The 21,490-nt window shown below is 37.3% G+C and overlaps 1 protein-coding gene across 2 annotated transcripts in view; it reads right to left on the bottom strand.

Moving 5' to 3' along the window:
- Positions 1–21,490, bottom strand: part of OFD1 (OFD1 centriole and centriolar satellite protein) — a 33,815-nt gene that overhangs the window by 11,435 nt on the left and 890 nt on the right. The window contains exons 1-17 of one of the 2 annotated variants that reach the window (XM_033053323.2): positions 21,287–21,319; positions 21,050–21,151; positions 19,070–19,270; positions 18,256–18,324; positions 18,143–18,170; positions 17,269–17,376; positions 16,396–16,532; positions 14,201–14,374; positions 12,219–12,325; positions 11,227–11,346; positions 8,847–8,920; positions 8,099–8,190; positions 7,766–7,955; positions 6,983–7,113; positions 6,496–6,607; positions 4,459–5,061; positions 2,127–2,259 (exon numbers count right to left, since the gene is read on the bottom strand). In XM_033053323.2, the coding sequence (XP_032909214.1) occupies positions 2,127–2,259; positions 4,459–5,061; positions 6,496–6,607; positions 6,983–7,113; positions 7,766–7,955; positions 8,099–8,190; positions 8,847–8,920; positions 11,227–11,346; positions 12,219–12,325; positions 14,201–14,374; positions 16,396–16,532; positions 17,269–17,376; positions 18,143–18,170; positions 18,256–18,324; positions 19,070–19,270; positions 21,050–21,145 (2,375 nt within the window). In that variant the 5' untranslated portion in view covers positions 21,146–21,151; positions 21,287–21,319. Of the gene's footprint in view, positions 1–2,126; positions 2,260–4,458; positions 5,062–6,495; positions 6,608–6,982; positions 7,114–7,765; positions 7,956–8,098; positions 8,191–8,846; positions 8,921–11,226; positions 11,347–12,218; positions 12,326–14,200; positions 14,375–16,395; positions 16,533–17,268; positions 17,377–18,142; positions 18,171–18,255; positions 18,325–19,069; positions 19,271–21,049; positions 21,152–21,286; positions 21,320–21,490 lie in introns of those variants that run through there. The other variant, XM_033053325.2, reaches the window with a different exon arrangement.

Here is a 21,490-nt window from a genome sequence, read left to right as displayed (position 1 = left end):
GGCTTACAATTTCTAAGGAATACAGATCTTCCATGGGGCAAAAGTGGAGAACAAACAATACAAAACATACCCCCAACAATGAGATTTGTTCATAAACAAAAAGTGAATCTGGGCACAGACAAATAAATCTGCACTGCCAGAAGGACAGTTCAGGGATGTCAGTGGGGAAAAATACTCTGTAAATTAAAATAGGACAGAGTAAATTAAATTTCAAGTGTTTGGAAATCTATTCCATGTTTTGAGTTTTTTCTTCAAAGGAATGGTTAAGTGCTAAATAATTCTTAAGGGTGCAAAGCTCAAGGACATGCATGTCACTTTCTCCAGTACTGTGTCCTGCAACATTGCTAGAAAGAGAAAACCCACTGCCTCAGTAACAACTCTCGACTGGTTTCTTCTGGCCTAAACAAACAAACAAACAAACAAAACATTAGGTAATAATCTGCCTTATCACTCCAGTCTGCCTGTCTTCCTTCATACCACTCATCCCTTGGAACATAAATGAACAAGGAGCTCCTGTAGTCACAGAAGCAATTTTCTTTGCCACTGACTGAGGTCTGACTTCTAATGGCTTGTGGCAGATGTTACAGCATCATATTCACTTTTCTTTCCTTTCCAAAGAAGTTCCCATTGCCACTTAAAATCTACAGGTCATAAACTAATCCCACAATACACATCAGTGATGTGGCATTTGCCTAATAATAAGAGTAAATAACTGGAAAAGCCCACACATGCATTTCTCAAATATTTCATGTAACAAAAAACAGTCCAAAGGACATTAAATTAGAAAATACACAACAAAAGAATGTTTTTCTTTTAAGAAAGTCTTGGGAAAGCAGCAAGTTCAAGACAATTATTGGGACCTTATACCCTTGCTTTGTCATAAGAAACCCAAGAAAGCAACAACAAACTATAGCTGCCTTCCCGGACCCAGGTCTGTCCTCTGCAACACAACTGGCTCATATATTCACTCTTCAAGCAGGATGGGGATCTACAAAATCCTTCAAACAACTACAGTCCCTCACAGGATTAGAGCATTTTCCCCTCACCTTAACATGCAGGTTAACATTCAACCTTCACTTTTTAAGGTCTGTCAGAGAAGTACAGGAAATCTGAGACATACCACAGAAAATGTGAATGGGTAGGGAAAGGAGACACAGCCTCAAGGGAATACTGAAAGGAAACTTCCTCACAGTCCCTAAATATGCCAACAGCTCATTTTGAAGACAAAAACCATAAAGGCTCTCTCAAAATTCCAACCAGACAGGAGACTCTCTCTGCATTAAATGTATGTTGAGGCTTTGATAAGAGCAAAACAAGAAAGGTCTACAGATGCCTGCTAGAGCTGCCCCAGCACAGGCTTTCTTCTGCCATCAAATCACGAATGATGGCTGGCAGGTTAAAGACAATTCAGTTGCCTCTTTTTAGGAAAAAGAATATTAAAAGTTAAATCTTAGAGCTGCTTCTCTAGATACATATTCAGGATTCTTAGTTTTGGAGTGAAGGCAACACCAGCCATTAAGAACAGAAGAACTCCAGACATAGAAACAGGAAATACAGAGACAAAAGAGAAGTCATTTTAATGCAGCCTAATTTTGTCAAGTTATTAATTTACCTTAAAAAGATCTTAAAAAAAAAACAAACAGCAAGAAAGGAGTTGTGCTACTCATCCCATTCCCACAAGAAAATTAGACTGAACAATCCTACTTTGAAAACAGACATGTGAACAAGCTCTTCAGAGAGATTAAAGAAGTAATAAATTTAGCATTACAGCTTGTTAATGAATGAAGTAAGAATGTACAATTGCCTTGATTTAAATTCTCAAACAGGAAACAAATTCAAATGCTTCAATTAGCAAAAGCTCATCAGTCAGGTCATAGATGTGAAAAACAGACACAATAAAGAGATATGGCTTTGCTCAGAGCAAACCAAAGTGTTTGGGTTTTCTATAACTAGGTTCCACTTGAGGCATGATATTTAAAATGGAAATCCTTATTCATCTTTAGAAAAGTTTTCACTTATAAAAATCAATGGCTTGCTTGATTTGTAAAAGCAGCTATCACCTGAGCAATTAGATAAATGCTTCTCTAAAAAGCAGGTTAAAAATGTTGCTTTGTAAACAATGTTACCTGATTTTCTGGCCATGACTGGATGGTGAGGAAGGAACAGATTCAGAAGATGAAAGCGAATATGGCTTTGAAATAGGAGAAAGAACCTGGTCGACACTCCGCTGTGAAGAGTTAAGGGATGAGCCCTTGATGTCTGCAGAATAAAAACCCCACAATTTGTATTAGCTATTTGTCCTACTGTTTCTCAGACAAGGCTGGTTGTACAACACATGCATTATTGGTTCACTGTGCATGGACTTAGGAAGGAAAACGGTCAAACACATGAGCTCATTTAAAGGAAAAGAAAAAACTGCATAATCCTCCTTTTACTTGCAGATTCTGCAGTAAAACAGCTGTTGGATCTGCCAACTGTAAGTACTTTAGAGGAGGACATACTTCTTCCTTTCGTTCTCCAGAGACAGGTGCTGACAACGGAGCTGCACTTAACCTCACTTAAAGGAAAAACAAATCTGACCACATGCATGGTATCTTCTTCCTCTTTAAATTTACCCTGAGTTGTCAGACTGGTATTTCCAACAGCACCAAAAAGCTCCACAGAAGCTTCCAGAACAACTTACGAGTTTTCTAGCAAATCTCCACCTGGTGCTTTAGCCATCTCCAGCAGAAAAGAATAATATATATACACCAGTATAAATGCACTCCTCAGAAGACTCATGAGAGCAAAGTGACATCTCAGTGGGGAAGCAATCCCAGTGGAAGCTGACAAATCCCACTGACAGCACAGCTGGCACTAAAGCTAACCTTAATATCCTATTACCCAGCTGCAGCCTGGTTTCCTCCTCTCCACACCACTCCATTTCTGTAACTCCTGGGTTAATTCTTACCCTTCTCCAGAACCAGTCAGTTTTGTACATTAAGCAAAGAACAGATCCAATGGAAAAAAACAGATCTGCCATCCTGTAACCAGCTTCTGAAGAGTACCAAGACAGGAAGGATTGTTCAGGTGATGCACACAACTATAGTTTTAACATTTTCTAACTTTTCAACAAAACCCTAGTATTATGAAAGATTTTGTCTGTGTGCAGTGCTAAATAGTCTGTGGGCACTTTATACAGAAGCTGACAGAGAGAACTTTCAACATGGAAGATTGCTTTGGAAGTTCAAGTCTCATAAAATGTTTTTAGTAACAGAGTATGAGGTTCTACATGCAGAAACACAGGAACAGCCACAATCAATCTGTGTTTGTAACCTGTTTCTAACAGTGCCCATTACTAAACAAAACTAAACTAAAATTGAAAAAGGAGAATATTGGTATCTTGCTTCTGGCAACACCCATGCCAGCCTTTCTCCAATCAATACTTTTTTCGATCCTCCTGACAGAGAAGTTTTATTCCTCCATCTATACTTCTTCCCACAGAAGCAATACTTACTCATGGTATGAAAAAGCATTTAATTTTATTTCCTTTCAATGTCATGGGATTCTGGGGTCTGTGAAACAGTAATCAACTGATCCCTTTCCACCTTTTTCACATTTCTCATTGTTTTCCAGATTTCCCACAGCATATCTCAGCCATTTTCTTCCAAACTAAGCTGCCTTTGTATTTAACCTTCCTTCACAGAGAAGCTGATCATTATCTTTTTTTTTTGTTACTGTCTCTTTTTTTCATCCTATTAAACCCACTTTGAGCCAAGGTGAAAAAAATTGCATCATTCAAGAAGCAGATGTACTGCAGATTTAAAACAACAGATTTTTAAAAAATTTTGTTTATATTTTGCTTGCTTTTCTGAGTACTGTTCTTAAAAAAAAAGACTAATTAATTATTAGAAACTATGATATCAATAGCAAATTAAAATTTTTCAAACACTAAATCCTTCCTCCTTAGAATTGCTCAGGAGTATTTTATAAAGATACCACAGCAAAAAGAACAAGCAAAAAGAAATCTGGACCTTTCATACTGGAAAGGTCAATTTAAGAGAAGCCGAAGATGACTTCTGCCACACACTTTTAACTACAACAGTTAAATAAAATAAAAGGCTAGAAATATAGGAGGGTTAAGAAACTACAACTAATGTTGCAAAGTAGTTATACTTATCAGCAAGTTTTTTAAGGTTACACCTGTAGCAATTTATATGGTGTAGTCTTCTCTTGAAAGCTCCCTAGAGCATGTTTAACTTCCCTCAACACACTTCTCCAGTCCTTGTTTCCAGGAAAAAGCAATACTCCAAGCAGCTGGTACATTCTGTCTCCTGCAAAACCACATCTCCTGATTTCTCCTGCGTCTTAGCAATTAGCGAGTGAACGACTAACACTGCTAAATCTTTCTGTTCCCAGAGCACACGAGGAACAGTAAGTAAAACCCATTACTGCTCCCCATTACCACCTGGGACTTACCATCTGTAATTTTCTTGTTACTGAGGTCTCTCTTTGGTTTGGAAATGGGTGTAGAAGAAAGGCGCCTTGGAGATGCTCCTCTGTGTGGCGGCGTTAAGGGAGCTTTAAAGATGTCAGCCTGCCCAGTTCTTTTCATGGGTTCCTCACCTCTTGGACTGCTCAGAGGGGAATGTGGGGAGCTGGGATTATCCTCCAGCAGTTCCTGCTGGGTAGTCAAAAGGTGTTTACTGAGAGGACACTGCAGAATTAAAGGAGGCTGCATCTTCCTTGGTGTTCTGCTTGCAGCTGCATTCAGCATGACTCTGTGTTGGTAACTCCTGTAGGCTTCATCCAAGTACTCAGCCTCCTTCTCCAGCTGCCTGACCCTGGCGCGGGCCTGCGCGATGCACTCCAGGTCCGAGTCCGGGGAAGCGCTGCGTGGCTGCTGGCGGCAGGCAGGCCCTGGCACAGGGCTGAGCGGGCCCACGGCGGGCAGTGCCAGGCTCCTGGGGAGCGCCCCATCCACGTAAATGTCAGGGGGCACCAGCCTGTCACCCAGCAAGTCCAGCACGGAGCGGTCCACCAGCGACGGCTTTGGGTTCCGATATACCTCGTTCTCCAGAGCTAAACGGCAGCAAGAGAAAGTGAGAGACACTACAGAGAGAGAGGGAGTCCTACAGCAAAGCAAAAATAGCAAAACATGGCTTTTAAGTTCCAATTTCAGCAAAATTATTCTACCGTGGAATTGGCTTACATTTTGAGAATTTAATGGTTTAATTGAAATTGATTTAAATGTATTTTCAATGCAGTTGCAAAGCTGCAAATTATCACTGCTATTTTTAAAATACGTAATTCTTCCATGTAAACCCACTATTAAATATGCACTCTATTTTTAAAATTATGTTTAAGTTAACAAATAAACATGAAAACATTACCACTTTGGACATGTTATATCTAATCATCTGGTAAAGTCTAAATGCCTCAAGTCTTAACAGACTTAAAAAGTCCTTTATTTAAATAAAAAAATAATTTTAGAGAAAAATGACACAGCACATAGAAAATGTTTTGGTGTTTATTTTTAAATTTTTCTCTACTTTAAAATTGTCAGTTAAATTGAATGTTTTGGGGCAGTCTGGTTCCTTGCACTTGCATGCTTCAACAAGCCCAAAAGACCAATCTATGGGGTTATATCTTTCAGCAAATTTACCACCTTGTTTTTTTCCTACATAAATGGCTCTTCAATGATTTCATTAACTCTGATGTAAAATAGTAGTTCCTCCAGTACTTTCAGTCATTTAATTAAATTATATATTTTCTATTTTGATATAATAAATTTTAAATTCCAAATAGTTCTGATACATGTACCATAAATATATGCACCAGTCTAATTAATAGTATAAATCATAAAATATTGCATATACTGAACTATGAGGCATAACATGCTCTATGTAATGTATAATCATTGCAGAACTGAATTCCATATTTTTATATTAAATATACATAGCAACCCTTTTATTTACAATATGTAATACTAGCAGTTTGACAGGCATCTTTAAAAGTACATTTTTTCAGCAGACTGAATTGCTTTATGTAATTGCTCTGCTTCTAATGCCTATACGAAATAAGCTAAGCATAAGTTAGGTAAAAGTTATTAGACTTGACTAAATCTGTGTAAGAGTTGGACTTAAATTTCTGAAGTACAAAATAAAGTTTCAAATTGATTATTTTTATTATGAACATTCAAGAATCAAAACACATTAAAACATGAGTTGCCTGCTGGAAAATGTTGGTTATGTTATCAGCAAACATTAATATCCTTATACTGAGTAAAAATAGACAACAAAAATATGGAAATGCTCAGGAAGAGTATTTTCCTTCCTCCTATAGGTTTGTTTTCTGAAAGGAGGTTGCAATGAGTCTCCTTTTTAAACTAGCTTTAAATAGATTTTGATTAAAATCTACTCGATGTGTTAGTTCTACACAACTGCAGTTTTTCAAGCTTCTGAAACTTCTTACACTTTCCCATCATAAAGGACTGCTCTGGTGCAAGATACAAACCTGCCTGTGTTTGTTTCACTTGCAGCTTCAGTTCTTCAACCTGCACATTTAACTTCCTGACAGTAGCTTCAGAATCTAACAGCTGGGCCTTTAACTGGGCACAACGCTCGATCTATAGGAAATCAAGAGAAAAACAAAAACCACCATAATTCAAACAACAAGAATAATCTCAACTGGCTGAATACTTGGTTTCTAAATGTTTTTCAGGTCCTGTCAGACCATATACACATAGTATCCTACTGAAACTCAGCAATGACAATTTGGTGACTCAGTAAGACTTACTTGGTTATGTAGGGTGGTTTTATTTTTTGGCAGTTTTTTTGTGGGATGATGTTTTGTTTTCTTTATAGCTGTTTACATAAAAATAAGCACAGTACAAACAATCCTTGTAACTGCATGCCAAATGGCCTGCACAGGCAGATGGGTAATTGTGAAAGAGATGACAGGAAGAAGATAAGATTCAAATCATTTAGAAATAATAATTTACCTCACTTTGTAGCTGTTTTTCCAACATCTGCTTATGACTTTCAAATTCATCCAGCACCAGCTTCTTAGAATGCTCCACTCTCCTCAACTCCACTTGGCAGGCCAAGTACTCTGCTGAGGGCTGGGACAGCTCTATCCCAAAAGGGAAACACCGGACACTTAGACAAGGAACAAGTGTGCACTTTTCTACACAATACGCCATGAACATGTAAAGCTGATTTGATTTTAGGAACACTACAAGGCTTTGTCTAAATAAAGTACCTGGGGATATTTTTTTTCTTCCTTCTACAAAGGACCAAAAGCTTTGTTGGTGTAGTCCTTTAAGAACTAGACCCAGACTGTCCTACACTGGAAGAAAAATACATATCCTCACCTTATGTAACTGCACACACATCTCTACTCTCCTGTAATCTGAAATGCACATTAAAAATACTTTGTATTTATTACTGTAGTAAGGCAAACAAACAATAATGCAATGTACTTTTGTCATTATTAACCATATTAATGCTATGGTTAGAAATATCACACTGCTTTTTTCAGAAGGTGAAAGGGATATCCTTCCACATTACAGCTACTACTTAATTCAGGATTTCTCCCATACAGACATATAAAAGAAAATAAAGTTATGCCAAGAACTGCTCAATTATATACAAACTCTAGCTTGGGCTTCATGCAAACTACTAGCAAACGTAATAGAAAGGAAGCATGTTAATGAAAATTTACTTTTAAACAAATACTTGTAGAGAAACATAAACAAGAAAATAACTAAATCATTCACACTGACTGTCTCGAAGATGCTGGTTCTCACTCCGAGTCTCATCCAACTGTTGCCTAAGTAGTTTATTCTGCACTTGGAGCTCCAATTTTTCCTCCTTTAGCAAAGGATAGTCAGATACCTCTTTCAGTTTTTCTGTCAACAACTGATTCTGTTTATTTACCAACAGAACCTGGGCCTTCACTGACTCCAAATCCAGCTGCAGATAAAGAACAGTTTAGAAGCTTATGAACTGCTGTACTTCTTAATTATTTTTATTTCACATTTTCTTTTTTATTTCTAACATACCTCAACTGCACCAATTAGAATTACAGGCTTCTTTAAATTAAAATTTACAATTACCTCAAGCTCTTTGGTGCGTGATACAGCTTGCTTGAGTTCCTCCTTTTTTGAATTAACAGCAATGGCTTCTTCTTGCAAAAGCATAGCTTTCTCTGCAGAGAGGATTACAAATGCTGAATTAAAATTAGTAGAGTATTACAGTAAAAACTATATCAGCCAAAAACAGTTTTAAGCTGCTAAGCCCAAAATTCAATTTAAGACATAAAAATGACTGAATGCCATACACATGCCTTCAAAATTAAGTAAATAATGTTGTATATACTAATGTACACATATGCATATACACATTTAGTATTAAGTAAATCAAATTCATATGCCTGTGATACATCATTTCTTACATGACCCTAACTTAAAAGTCCAACCCTGTTATCTGTTCCAGCTCTCTTCTGCAAGTTCCAATTAAACATCTTGTGCACAATAAATGTAGAAACTGGCAACTGTGCCAGGGTACAGTACCAGAGTTCAGTTAAAGCCTGAATGAGCCAGCAGGACTTCCGAGGGAAATGGGACACTGAAAAACCAGGAATGCTTTGCAGCCTCTGCACAAAGCAGCATGCTGTTCATGATTCCCAGTGCATTTTGAACAGCAGCAAGTTGCTGAACTGTCACTGCTGCTGAACTGTCACCTGTTCTGATGGCTCTTCTGTCCCTTATACCCCTGAACACCAGTAACATCAGTGCTTTGGCATACAACAGTACAAACTCTAGAGATAAAGAGGTACTTTATCAATCTCAGACAGATGGTTACCTTTATTTTTTTTCTCATCTTCAGTAACTTTATTGCTTCTGGCTATGTACTCTTCTTTTAATTCAAGCTGGTATCTAGAAACACAAAGAATTACGTATTCCCAAAGGACATGTGTGCATGCATTCACAGGCATTTATGTTACTTCCATTGTTTCCCAAACAATAGTCACACAACTATTTATTGACAAAATTAACTATCACAGAGCCACCAAAATGGTTGGAAAGGGCCCTGCCAACCATCTCATTCAACCACCTCATCAAAAAGCCAGACTATTAAAACCTGTACAGCAGGGCAGATGTGGTTCTTCCTAGCCAAGTGCTGAAAATCTCGAAGGACATATATCCACCATCTCCCTAGATGATCTGTACCAATGCTGCACTATTCTCCTAGCAGATTTTTTCTTTATGTCCAAGCTAAATCTCCCAAGCCACAACTTCCAGCCCCTCCAATATGAACTCAGATGTCACACTGGAGAGTCCAACTCAGACTATCCTGACAGACTTTACCAAGCCCTTTCCAGTTTCTTCATGACTTTTCTGAACAGGGGAGCCCAAACCTGGGCATGGTATTCCCAGCACAGCCTTCCCCAGAACCTTTAAAAGGACAGTAAGTTCTCTCAGTCTGACGGCCATGCTGCTTCTAATCTTGCCCACCATACTGTTTTGCCTTATTTGTCAGAGCATGCTGCTGGCTCATAAACAACCTAGCATTCACTGTAACTTACCCACCTCCTCTTCAGAAATGCAGCTCCTCAGTCAACTCCTTTTCCCCATTTTTACAACTTCATAGGGCTATTCTGCCCTGAGCACTGAGCTTAGCAGTTTTCCTTATTAAAATTCCTAAGATTTGCACTGGCATGATTCCCAACCTTGTCAAAATCTGCCTGAACTGAAACTCTGCCATTCGCTGTGGAAATGATTCCTCTTAATTAAGCCTCATGTTCAAAGCTGAGGATGTCAGATGAAGGTGTTGGACAATAAGGGCCCCAGAACTGGCCCCAGGGGTTCCCTGCACACCACCAGTCACCAGCCAGACACTGAGCACTGCCCAGGTACACCACTATTCATAGCCCATCCAACAGTGCCACTGTACTGAACTGGAATTTACAGGAGTTAAGAAAGCTCAGCATTCTACATGAATCCTACATTATAAATGGTTTCAGATATAGACAAATCCATCCTCCTGCATTTCTGAAAATGGTCCATCCAAACCACTCAGATCCTTCTCCCAAATTTGGCATTTAATGTTTACTGCAAAAATAAAGAAGATTGATTTGCTAGCAGGCATCACTACTTCTGTATAATAAACAGTAATTCTTTAATACTTTTCATCAATGATTTGGGACAAAAGGACATGGATCTTGTCTTTCTGAGCACCTGCAGCATGCCTTAAAATATTTTGTATGTTGACAAAATAAGCCAAGTAGCAATTCTTAAAATGCTTTGCTTCTCCTCATGTACCAAAAGGACTTTGCAATCACTGTTTGTAACTAGCTGTGAGTCAAGTAGTTGCACTTCATTGTTCTCTAACAAAACTGTCAAAAGGCGAGGGATTGTTTTTACCAAAACCTACAATCAACATCTTTGCTCTTTAATTTAAAGACTTAAAAACACAGATAATACTGCTCACTGGCTTGTAATTAAAAGTCACTTTTATACATCAGTCAATAAGGCCTTAACTCAGTGAGGCTTGATCTGCCTCACTGAGACAGGTTCCTGACATGCCAAGAGCACTTGGTATCAAGGGACTGTTCCAGTGACCACAGTACTATGAGGAAGTACAACAGTGAAGTTAGGATATACCCACTGCAATACCCCAAAAGAAGCCACAGTGACTGCCAATTCCTTAAGAGCATGTTCAAACAGAAGGTAACCAATAAGAGGGAGATCTACATCCCTCTCCAAAAATGGGAAGGGGTGCAGGTAAGAGCCAGGTTGTCTGTACAATGGACTATTATGTCTCACCCCTTTTCCAAGAAACTTATAACATCTCTTTAATGCTGATTTCCCCTTCATGGCTCTTCTACATTCATAAAATGTTCAATTCCTTTAACTGTGGTCAAAGGAAGTAACTAATACTGCTTCAGTTCCTCTTGCTCAAACATACAAGCTAATGTCAGATCTCTTTTCAAAGTATCAAAACAGAATTTAAACTACAGCAGTAAAATAACCTATAACCAAAAGGGAATTATTTTCTACAGCAAACTTACTAGCAAATAGCTAAGCAGTAATGTAAAAGTTTCAATCTGACTAAAAAAAACCCTAAGTACATGTTTTCAAAGTCCTTGCTTTGCTATGCTTTTCAAAATAAATCCTATAGAATTTATTATTCTCTTTTCATAGGAAATATTATGTGTCCTATTAAAGACAAAAAAAATTACTTTAAGAGTTCTGTCTTCAGCTTTTGGTCATATGTCTCCTCTATGTTCTTCACAGCAACCTCACGACGCCGAAGTGCATCTTCTATAGCTTTATTTTTCTCCTCCTGAACTCTCTGGGTGCTGAAATATCAAGAAATATCCAGACAATGACCAGTTATAGAGTCAAAGTTTTGATCTGGGGGTTTGTTTCTTTTTCATAATAACATTTATAGACATATAAGGGCAATGTGCTTATTTGGAATATGGTAACAATTTGAAATGATCATCAGACCCTGTCACTGTAGTTCATTAAGAACATGGAGATGCGACACAAACTGAATTGCCCCATTTAAAATTCAGTACCAATCAATTATGCAGCTATCCCGGCTTAACCCTGGCTCAGTTTCCCACACCAGAAACACTTCAGAGGAAACAGTGCTGAGCATGCTATTCTATCAGCACCCTCTGCTGGGTTGATAAAAAAATCCCAAGTTTTTGTTAGCAGGATACTCATTTTGCTATAACAAACAGATGACAAAGTAACAACATTAAGTAGTATTGAAAGTTTGGCCAAAAATGGATTAGTAACTTTTTTATTTAACTAAAGAAAATGGATCTTATTAAGAACAAGTAATTAAAAAAAATCAACCCCAAAACACAGGACTAATGAGGCAAAATTCTCATGTGCATATCTCATGAGTGTTAGGGTTACATACTGTGATGCTTGGGGGTTGGGTTTTTTTAATTCAAGCACTTGAAAGTAAACATCTGATTCCATGCCTGCAAAGCAATGCTAAACTGTTTTGGTTGGATGAGGTGGAATATAAAAAAAAACAGAAACATCTTTTTGTATGGGGAACCCCTGCTAACAAAGACAGTATACAATACTGCTCAAAATATAAAACATCACTTCTGGGATATATAATCTATTTCAACATCACAAAGCAGAAACATCTTGAGGTAAGTTTTGCAGAAGCATCATTTAGCATTGCACATATCCTTCAGAAACTTACATTTCAAATGCCTCCATCCTTTGCTTCAGTTCTGCCTCCCTGGTCCTTATGGCTTCAATATCTTTCAACAGACTTTGTCTCTGAGCGTACACTTCCTTTGCTTCTATCTGAATCACAAAATATCATCCTTAGTTTTACTTCACTGTAAAACTTCATTTACTGTTTAACACACTCAAAAGGATCTTCTTCAGGGACTGACTGAACCTACTCCCATAAATACTATTTATACAGTCATATGAAATAGTATCTGGAATCAATTTTAAGTATCTTTTTAAAATTCCCTTTCTACTTTCACTCAGAGTAAAAATGTTTTAGATGGAGTCACTTCTGCCTACCCAAAAACACCCTTCCTTTAAGAAATAGCACTGATTAAAACTCAAGTGAAAGGATTTTTTTAAAATTGCAGAATAAACATATTCAAACGCTTGACTTTTTTTTAATAAACAAGTTTTGTACGGTTTTCACAAAAACGTAGTTGAAGCAACAAATACCAAAACCCACTGGTAAAACATGACTTAAAACTGAAACTGAGTAAACCAACAGCCTTTCAGATTTTGCACTTTAATTTACAGAACTCATTAAAAATTGTAAAAGGGATTCCCCAAGTGATGAACATATTAACACCAAAACCCACATATCTTCTTATTAATAATAATGGGGTTTTTGCCTTTAATCACAAAAGACATTATTTCTCTCAGAAAAAATAGTCTAAGAAGAAAATTATGGTTTTGCCATATGGACCCTTATATCAACTTTAAAAGCCATGTGCATTTGACAGCACTGACAGATTCAGCTGCTGCTCCTGGTACAAAAAATAGAGCAGTTTCTCAAGTCACATTTCCTAGACATAAAGTGAAGGCGTAAATGACCTGACATCTCTAATGCAAATATACCTGAACTCTGTTAAAAGAATCCCCAGGTAAATGGAATAAAGTTCTTAGTGAGTGCAGCAGTTGACAAGAGAAATCAAATATTTATATACAATACTTGACAGATATGCTGATCTAGTCACTGGTAGGGGTTTTTTCAATTACTGAATTAATTTCATGCCCACAGAAGAAGACAGGTAGCATTAACACATGCATTTTCTTGTCAGCTACAAAGTACATAACCATGAAATAAATTCATGGCATGGTGATAAAATGTTTAATATTGTAGCAATTTATATAGAGACCTGCACAACTGCTTTGTTAACCAATACCACATGTTCTCAGGGAATAAACCAACACAAACAAAACCATAAAATCACCACACCAAAGCAAAAACACAGTTAGCATTTGTGGATGACTATTATTTCGATATGAATGTCTACTGCAGATAGCAGGGAGGTGGCAAAACAAACAGGCAACAGAGCAAACAAACTATTCTTTCAAAAACTTAGAAGTAACAGCTTGAGATCAGGATAAGCAGTTAAGAACTACACACAAATTACTGTGTGCTGTAGAAACAGTTACTACCCTGGCAAAACACCAAGAGTTAACAGCCCAGAGGAGCAACACATCAACATAAATGTGTTCAAAAAATGAAATGAGATGCTAGCTTACAGTAAAGATGGTGGTTATTCATAACATTCAATATATAAAAACAAACAGCATATCTGCACCATATTTATTCTATTTAGGTTAAAGTCTTCCAAGCAGCTAAAAGAACTTAAAAGTGTAACTAGAAGCTTTCCGTGAAAAAAAACAAAACAACAGTGATCTGAATTCAGAAAATTATTAAAACAGATTTAGAAGTATTTATTACATTTAGATTCCAGCTTGCAGAACTGCTCCTTTTCCTACTTAAGAGTTTAACCATACTCATTCTTGTAGTTGTTAAACGCATTCCCCTACTTATAAGAACAAATGCGAATTCTAAGATTTCCGTAATAAGCCAAGTAAGATCTGAAGGCAAATCTCCTAAAGATAAAAGGACAGTCTAACCAACTCACTGAATCATTTTGCAATAGATTAGGAAAAAAAAAATATTTGGAACTTTACCTCTTGTTGCTTTTGAAGTCTCTCAATAGCATTCTTTTCACGAGAAATCAAGGCTTCAGTCTTTGCTTGATGCGTCTTCTCTAGCTCATGGCGCAGCTCAGAGATTTCTTTCTGGGTCTGCGCTTTCTCCTCCATTTTAATCTTTGCTATTTCAACTTCTTTAAAATGTTCAAGCTTTTATAAAGGAGGATGGGAGAGTTAAATAGGGTCATCTTCAAATCCAAACAGACAATTCCTAATTTCACCCTGAAATTCTTGTTAGGAAATGACTAATTGATAATAATTACTGTGACCCAAGTATGTTAGCAGCTCATACTATCTGCACATTTCTCAGAGTTTTCATTTGTTTATCTGGTATCCCAAAGCAAATCTTACACAAAACTATCAGCTTTAGACAAGAGCAGAACAGAAGCCTATGAAGAACAAATACACTGCAGGAGTAATACTCTTGGAATTAAGGAATGGTCACAGTCTTTTACTCCTCCTCTGACACTTATACTTTTTCCAAACCACTTTTGACTAGTAATTCAAGAATTGGCAGAAACAGACCCACATCCTGAATTGCTAAGAAATTCACAGAATTGCTAAGAAATCCACAGAAATTCACCTAGACATAAAAAGAAGTGCCAGAAATGTAAAAAAATGCAGAACACATAACTTCATCTAAAGAGGGTTACAGAAAGATAAATCCCGATTCACTGACTTCTAAGCACAACTGGAAATAAATTAAGCCACACACAGAGGAAAGCACAAATCTTGCAACTGCACAGAAGAATCATGGGGAACATGACTCCATACAGTGGGTGAAGGACAATATATTTGAGAGCAAATGGGATTATAAAGACTTACAATAAAAATTTGGAAGAAAATGGAAAGCAAGCACACAAGACAAAAAATGTGAAGAAAAACTGAGCAAAAGAATCAAAAGAGAATGACAGAAAAATTGTGAGAAAAGATTAAAGAGTTGAAAAAGCACAGTGAGAATGTCTGATCAAGGATTTTAAGTCTGTGGGCACAAATTTTGTGAAAAATTAAACAGTGAGACAGTACAGCATCACTTGTATATATACAAATCTGATTAGAAATGTCTAACAGTAATTCACATCATGTTGCTAAAGAATTAATGTAAAGCTAATAGAATTTAGAATCTGGTTAAGATTCCCATCTCCTTTGTTACAACTGGTTGGTTTAAACTGATACAAACTTAGCAACACACAAATTAACATGTTTTACATACTAAAAAAGACAGTTGGGGAATAAAGACTCAGTGAAGAATGAATGTAAAAGAGAGGTTTAACTCTCCATCTCTCTACTTGTCAGGTTAAATAAATGATGGCTATACACTGAGTGTCTTGAAAAGTGTGTGGAAGAATTCTGATTATTAGTTTATCATTTTAATATCCCAATGAACAATGGATCTTGACAGATATTAAAGAAAAATATATTGAAATGAAACATAGTTGATTTATTTTTTCTATACAAATAAATTGATGATCTTGACAGAAATTCATGGAAAAGAAAAAAGATATATTTGAATGAAATGCAGTATATTCCCTCTGCTTCATTTTTCAGACAGAAGGATTATCAAAGGATTATGTGACAAAATTTTAATCTTATTTCCAAAATGATGGAAAACTTTCTAGAAGTGTTATCTTAAATTATAGGAAAAAAAATCAGAAATTATTCATAATACTGTCTGTTATGACTTTAGAGTTTCTGTGCAATGCTTTGAAATAGAATGCAAATTCTCATCAGTATCAAAAATTATTTGTCAAGCTACACAACAGCAACTCCCACCTCTCAGTTGCTATGCATCATATTGAAGCATCAAAATCTTAACTGGGAAGGAAAATTAAAATTGTGGTATAGAGCAAACATTTCTCCATAAAACACAATAATAAAACAGCAGATAAAATTTACCAAATTAAGACAACCAGGTAAGTAAATGTTGTTTTACAATTAACATTAGAATAAAAAGTTCAACATTCTGTGTACATTTAACAAAAAAGGGGGATGACAAATATACAGGTTTTATCATCAAATTAACAACAGATATTGGATAAATTTAGCCTTTTGTGCTTGTTGTAACTAAGCATTAGATCTTTTTTTCAATTTACCCTAAGTATTAAAAGTTTGCAATGCGTAAAGTCAAAACTACCAAATGCCTCCCTCAAATTCATAAACCAGAGTTATACCTTTTGATGCATTTCTTCTTGAAGCTGCTTCTCTATTTCTTTTCTATATTCCTTAAGTTTTACTTCTAAAGATTCGTATTTCTGATGCTGAGGATAGGAGTCTGCAAACTGTTCATCAATCAGCTGAAGCTTCTCAGCTACAAAAAAGCAACACATCAATCATAATTTAAAAGCATTTGCTGCAGTTACCTTACCAAAGACTGCAGGAACCTCTCTCTGCAGGACATTCCTCAGCTTATCCAAGCAGCACTATCCTAGAAAGGTTTGTGTGGCACATAAGCAGAAGCAGTACAGAAATGCCATTTATATATTCATAGAATATACAGAATGCTTTATATATTCATAGAAACACAACATACACCTGGGAGGAGGCACTTGGCTATTTAGGCACTATTTGTGGTATTACACAGTCATTCATCCTCTTTACCACGGGTGGACAAGAATTTCCTTTTGTATGCAACTTTCAGATTATTTTGTATTCATATATTAGTAACAGCATGTATATTACACATTGAAGAACTGCCAATGTATGCCTAGCTTGCTCACAGAAAGAGGGCACAAACTTACAATTCTGTTCTCCAGAACATATTTCAGCACATAACATTTATAGTCCATTTGTCATAGATCTTAGCTAAATGCCTAAGAAATCACCCAAGTGATTAAAAAAAAAAATCCTATCCTTATTTTGCCTTATTTTAAGAAAATTTAGCAACTCCATGTTCTAGGGACAGACATGACCTTTACTCCTTACCACTTCAGGCTCCATTTGAGTAAGTAACAAAGTAACACCATTCATACAATATATATATAAAGCTATACCATATACCAGTATGAAAGTATCTGGGGAGACTTGCTTGCACAGGTTGCACCTACCAAGAGACTCTCTGTAAGAAGGCACTGAGGTGGTCTGAGTTTCTGTGTTGTGAGTTTCCCTGTTTAGATGATGTTCTGTAAGTCCAATTAAAACTTGCATAAGGAAACCTAGCAAGATCCAATAGATCAGTTAGTTCTGATTTCACACCAAAACAGAATTTGAGCCTGTATTTAACAAAGCAATTTTCAACGTACAAGAAAATCTATTAGATTTACAGAAAGAACAAGTATTTCAGAAGAAATTAATATTAATAAACAATTATGGTTTTATTACAAACATAATCCAGTCCATCTCAGTCAGCAAAACCTGTCCTTTCACAACTTTTCTTTCCATCCATGTCTCTTGACTCCCAAGGTCAGTTAAGAGTGAAGATTATTAGTACTTAACTATGAGGCCTTTAGGCAACAAGGTTTTCTGAAGATCAAGCTCCTTTAGGTTATACAGTATAGTTAGGTTTCATCATGCAAATATAAGAATTATTTCTTATAGAATACAATGGAAAGTCAATTAAATCTGTAACTAGCTTTTGAAGTATATTCTGCAAACTAATACAGTGTTGTAAGGACAATCCAAAACTTGAATTTCCCAAAGTTAGTATGCAAAGCCTCCAAAGAGCATTATATTTAATACCTGATTACAGATTTTCTCATATCTTTAATGTACAAGTAATTTATTTTGTAAGTGAATGCCAACAGTTAATCCACACTACAAATACGACTTGGATAATCCTGAAATATAACATTCATCATCCTGGCGTACTGCAAGTTTCAAAATCTGACTAAATCCATATTACTTCATACCAATACACACTCAAGAAATCTTATTTTTTTATTGCTCACATCTTAATAAAAATTAAGTTAACACATTTTGTACCTTTATTTTCCTTCTGAGTTCCTGAAGTCTGTAAGAAAGAAAAGAAGTGTTAGCCAGTCTATTTTCATCACCACTGTAATTTAAACTTATTTTCAAAATTAAAGTAACTTTACCAGTGATTTGTAAAGACTGGATTTTGGATTGATCCTCATTAATTGAAGAAGATCTTGCACAGTCCACAGCTTAGGGGAAAATAAAGATCAGTTAGAAAAGGTTAATTAATTTAAAATAATTTCAAGTATACAAATGGCACTATATCACAGTTGTAAATGTTTTCCATTTGTGAAAGTTCTGTTTACTCCCTGTAAAATCATTTTTAGAGGCCTGCTGTTCTACATTTACTTATCTTCACTACTTCAGACATACAGCAGCCAGCATATAGCTGCACCATCAGCTGAGCTGTGAAAAGTTTTCTTCTCTCCCCACCCTCAACACATGCTTGATACTTTCCTTGTCTGTGTTGATTTATCATCCAAATCAGATGAGCTCAGTAACCCAAATGATGACTAACTACTCACCAGGTAAAAAAATTAATTTTCAGTTAGAAACAACTTCACCCTATCACACACTTACAGACTGCCCTTTTCAGCCGCACTTTGCAGTTAGAACCGTTTGAACTGACCAGAAACCACATTTTCAGGGAACTGAATGGCCAAACAAACTTCCATCAGATTCAGTTCCCAAGTGCTCTGCCATATAGACAGATTGTGGCTGCACCTTTCCAAAACAGTATCATTAGCTTTCTGCCAGTTTTAAATATTCATGAAAATGACCCTGAACGATGGAATATTTTGTGGAGATGACCAGAAGCTGTACTTATGCCTGTATTTGCTATCACAAAAATGAATTTTTCAATTGTTAGAATATGACAACTGCAAGAGAACAAAGCTCCTAAACATTGTGGAACAAGCAAAATACTGAAATTACCTTCCTCTTCTCTAATCCACTTTCTGGAAAGAAAACTGAAAGTGAATATTCATAGCCACACCTCTCTAGATGATCTGCCACCAAACTGTTGGAAGCAGTGATCAAAAGTGAACTATCTTCAGTTGGAACCATCTGTGGCTGAAGTTCTCCATTCAAAATTGGGTGCATTAGTTCATGGACCAGCTGGTTTCGGAGCTGTGTCTGATACAGAAAAAAATATTGTATTAACAGTTTACATGTGATTCAATGAGAGTTTTAATTCTTCAAAATCCACAGAGAGCCTCATTTTACTTGTGCAACCTACAAACAGAACAGGGCAGACTAATTTTGGTAAAATCTAGAATTGCATTATGAACACCCTCCTTCTTCAAAACCCTCTAGTGGTGGATACAGTGAACTCTGACTTACCCTCAAACACACAGGACTAAAAAGAAGTTCCCAGTCAAGAGCTCACATAAATACCACTCTTGTACCCCAGCTTCATTTCCAAATCACTGCCTTCCTGTTTTCCTTCCCTTTGGCTCAAATAAAGCCTTCCTGATGGGGCCTCCATTTCAGGTGTTCTTACTGTAACCCTCACTGATCCTCTTTTGAGTCTCATATCAAGAAGCTGCTTATGCCATCACAAAAGTAGATGGCAAAATAAACAAAAAATTCAGCGTCTTTAATATCAAATCTTTTGTAGGGAAGCAAAAGAATATCAACTAAAGAGACTTACAGGCACTGATAAATATTAAATGGCATTTTTAAATTATATATTTGCATTCTGTGAGTTACAATAAAAAAGTAATCTAAAATCAGGTCCTCCTTCTGTAAAAGGAAGAAATCATTATTTTCATTATACAGTTATACAAATTGTTTGTAGGAAAAGATCACGACACAAACACTGTTTCAAGCTTTCAGCAGCAGCTATGCAACAGTGACACAAGTGAATAGAGAGGCAGTGTGCTACCAAAAATGCAACAAAATAGTTACTGAAACTTAACAAAGCCAGATATCAGACTAGCCTGATATTTTAGCATGGTTTTCAAGAGAAATTAGGCTGAAAACAGAATTACAGAACTAGAGAATATTCTGAGTTGGAAAGGATCATTGAGTCCAACTCTTAAACACAACTGAAAAAAACTGTTTTCCTTATTAGTTTCTGAGCTTGTCCAGATTCAACCAACTTCCAACAGAGGTGATGTCAAGAACAGCAACCTCTTATACATCTTGTGGAAAAGTGCAGGTGGAAAGCACAGGACAAAATCCCCATCCCTAATACAGAAAAGGAATGAAAAAATAACTTCCTAGACAAGGAATACAAAGCATGAAAATTGACTTAAACAGAAAATAATCTGATAGAGTATTAGTTAAGCCAAGAAAGAAATGCTTTGAGCATTGCAAGTTTGGTATGGAAATCAGTAACGCAGAAACAAATTGTCCTGAAAAGGAAATTCCTGACTACAGGATTATCAATAATATTTTTGAAATACTGATCTTGAGTTTTTTTCCCAAGACATTCCCCTGAACGAGCAGACAGGAACAAAACAGCTCAAATTGTTTTAACACAGGACTGTAGTATTTCAGAAATATTATTCATATAACATGCTTACTTATCATAGGTAATAAATACACTGTGCAACCTAAGAGATCCTTCTCTATTTTTTATTTGAATTTATTGTGCTCTCCCCTGCTTGACATTTTTTTCAAGCACGGCTGTTTTTAATGACCTAATAATACAGGCTTTTAACCTTCCTGAAAAACACTCCGAGGCCAAGGCATAATGAAAAGTCATTCTGTTTAGGGAGAACATCCCACACGAGGGGGAAAAACCCAAACACAACACACCCCACACACATCCCCCCGGATACTAATTAGGTTGTGGCAAAATAATACTTTGTGGAGAGAGTGAGGCACTTGTACTCGGCATGGCTTTCAGGGCTCTCAGTGGGGCAGTACAGGAGATCACAGGTAGCACCTGTTGCAAACAAAGCACACCTTAAGTGTGTCCAGTACGCCTCGGCTCTTAAAAGTCTGATACAGCCTTTTCCGGAGCTCCTCCTGGGACAATGTCTCCCTTTCAACCGAAGCCATCCTGACCTACAACACCGAAACAAAAAGGGGCATTACTGACTCGCAGCTCGACCCACAGCCAGCGAGACGCCGAGCGCTCTGGCCGCCCCCGCCTCCCCTCAGCCCGCTCGGGCTTTGCCGGGGCTGCCTCCCGCTACCCACGGGAGAGCGCGGGGGCCGGGAGCGGGGCCTGGGGCCGAGCGGGGCCGGGCACGGCAGCGCACGGCCGGGGCTGGGGCCGAGCGGGGCCGGGCACGGCAGCACACGGCAGGAGCTGGGGTCGGGCACGGCAGCACACGGCAGGGCCGGGTAGGGCCGGGCCGCTGGGGCTGCGGGCGCGGCTGAGGCGTCACGGTGGCGCCGGAT

The sequence above is a fragment of the Catharus ustulatus genome, chromosome 2, assembly GCF_009819885.2.
Source record: "Catharus ustulatus isolate bCatUst1 chromosome 2, bCatUst1.pri.v2, whole genome shotgun sequence".
Taxonomy (NCBI): Eukaryota; Metazoa; Chordata; class Aves; order Passeriformes; family Turdidae; genus Catharus; species Catharus ustulatus.
The sequence above is the reverse complement of the archived record's forward strand: the minus strand, read 5'-3'. Positions and strand labels throughout refer to the sequence as shown.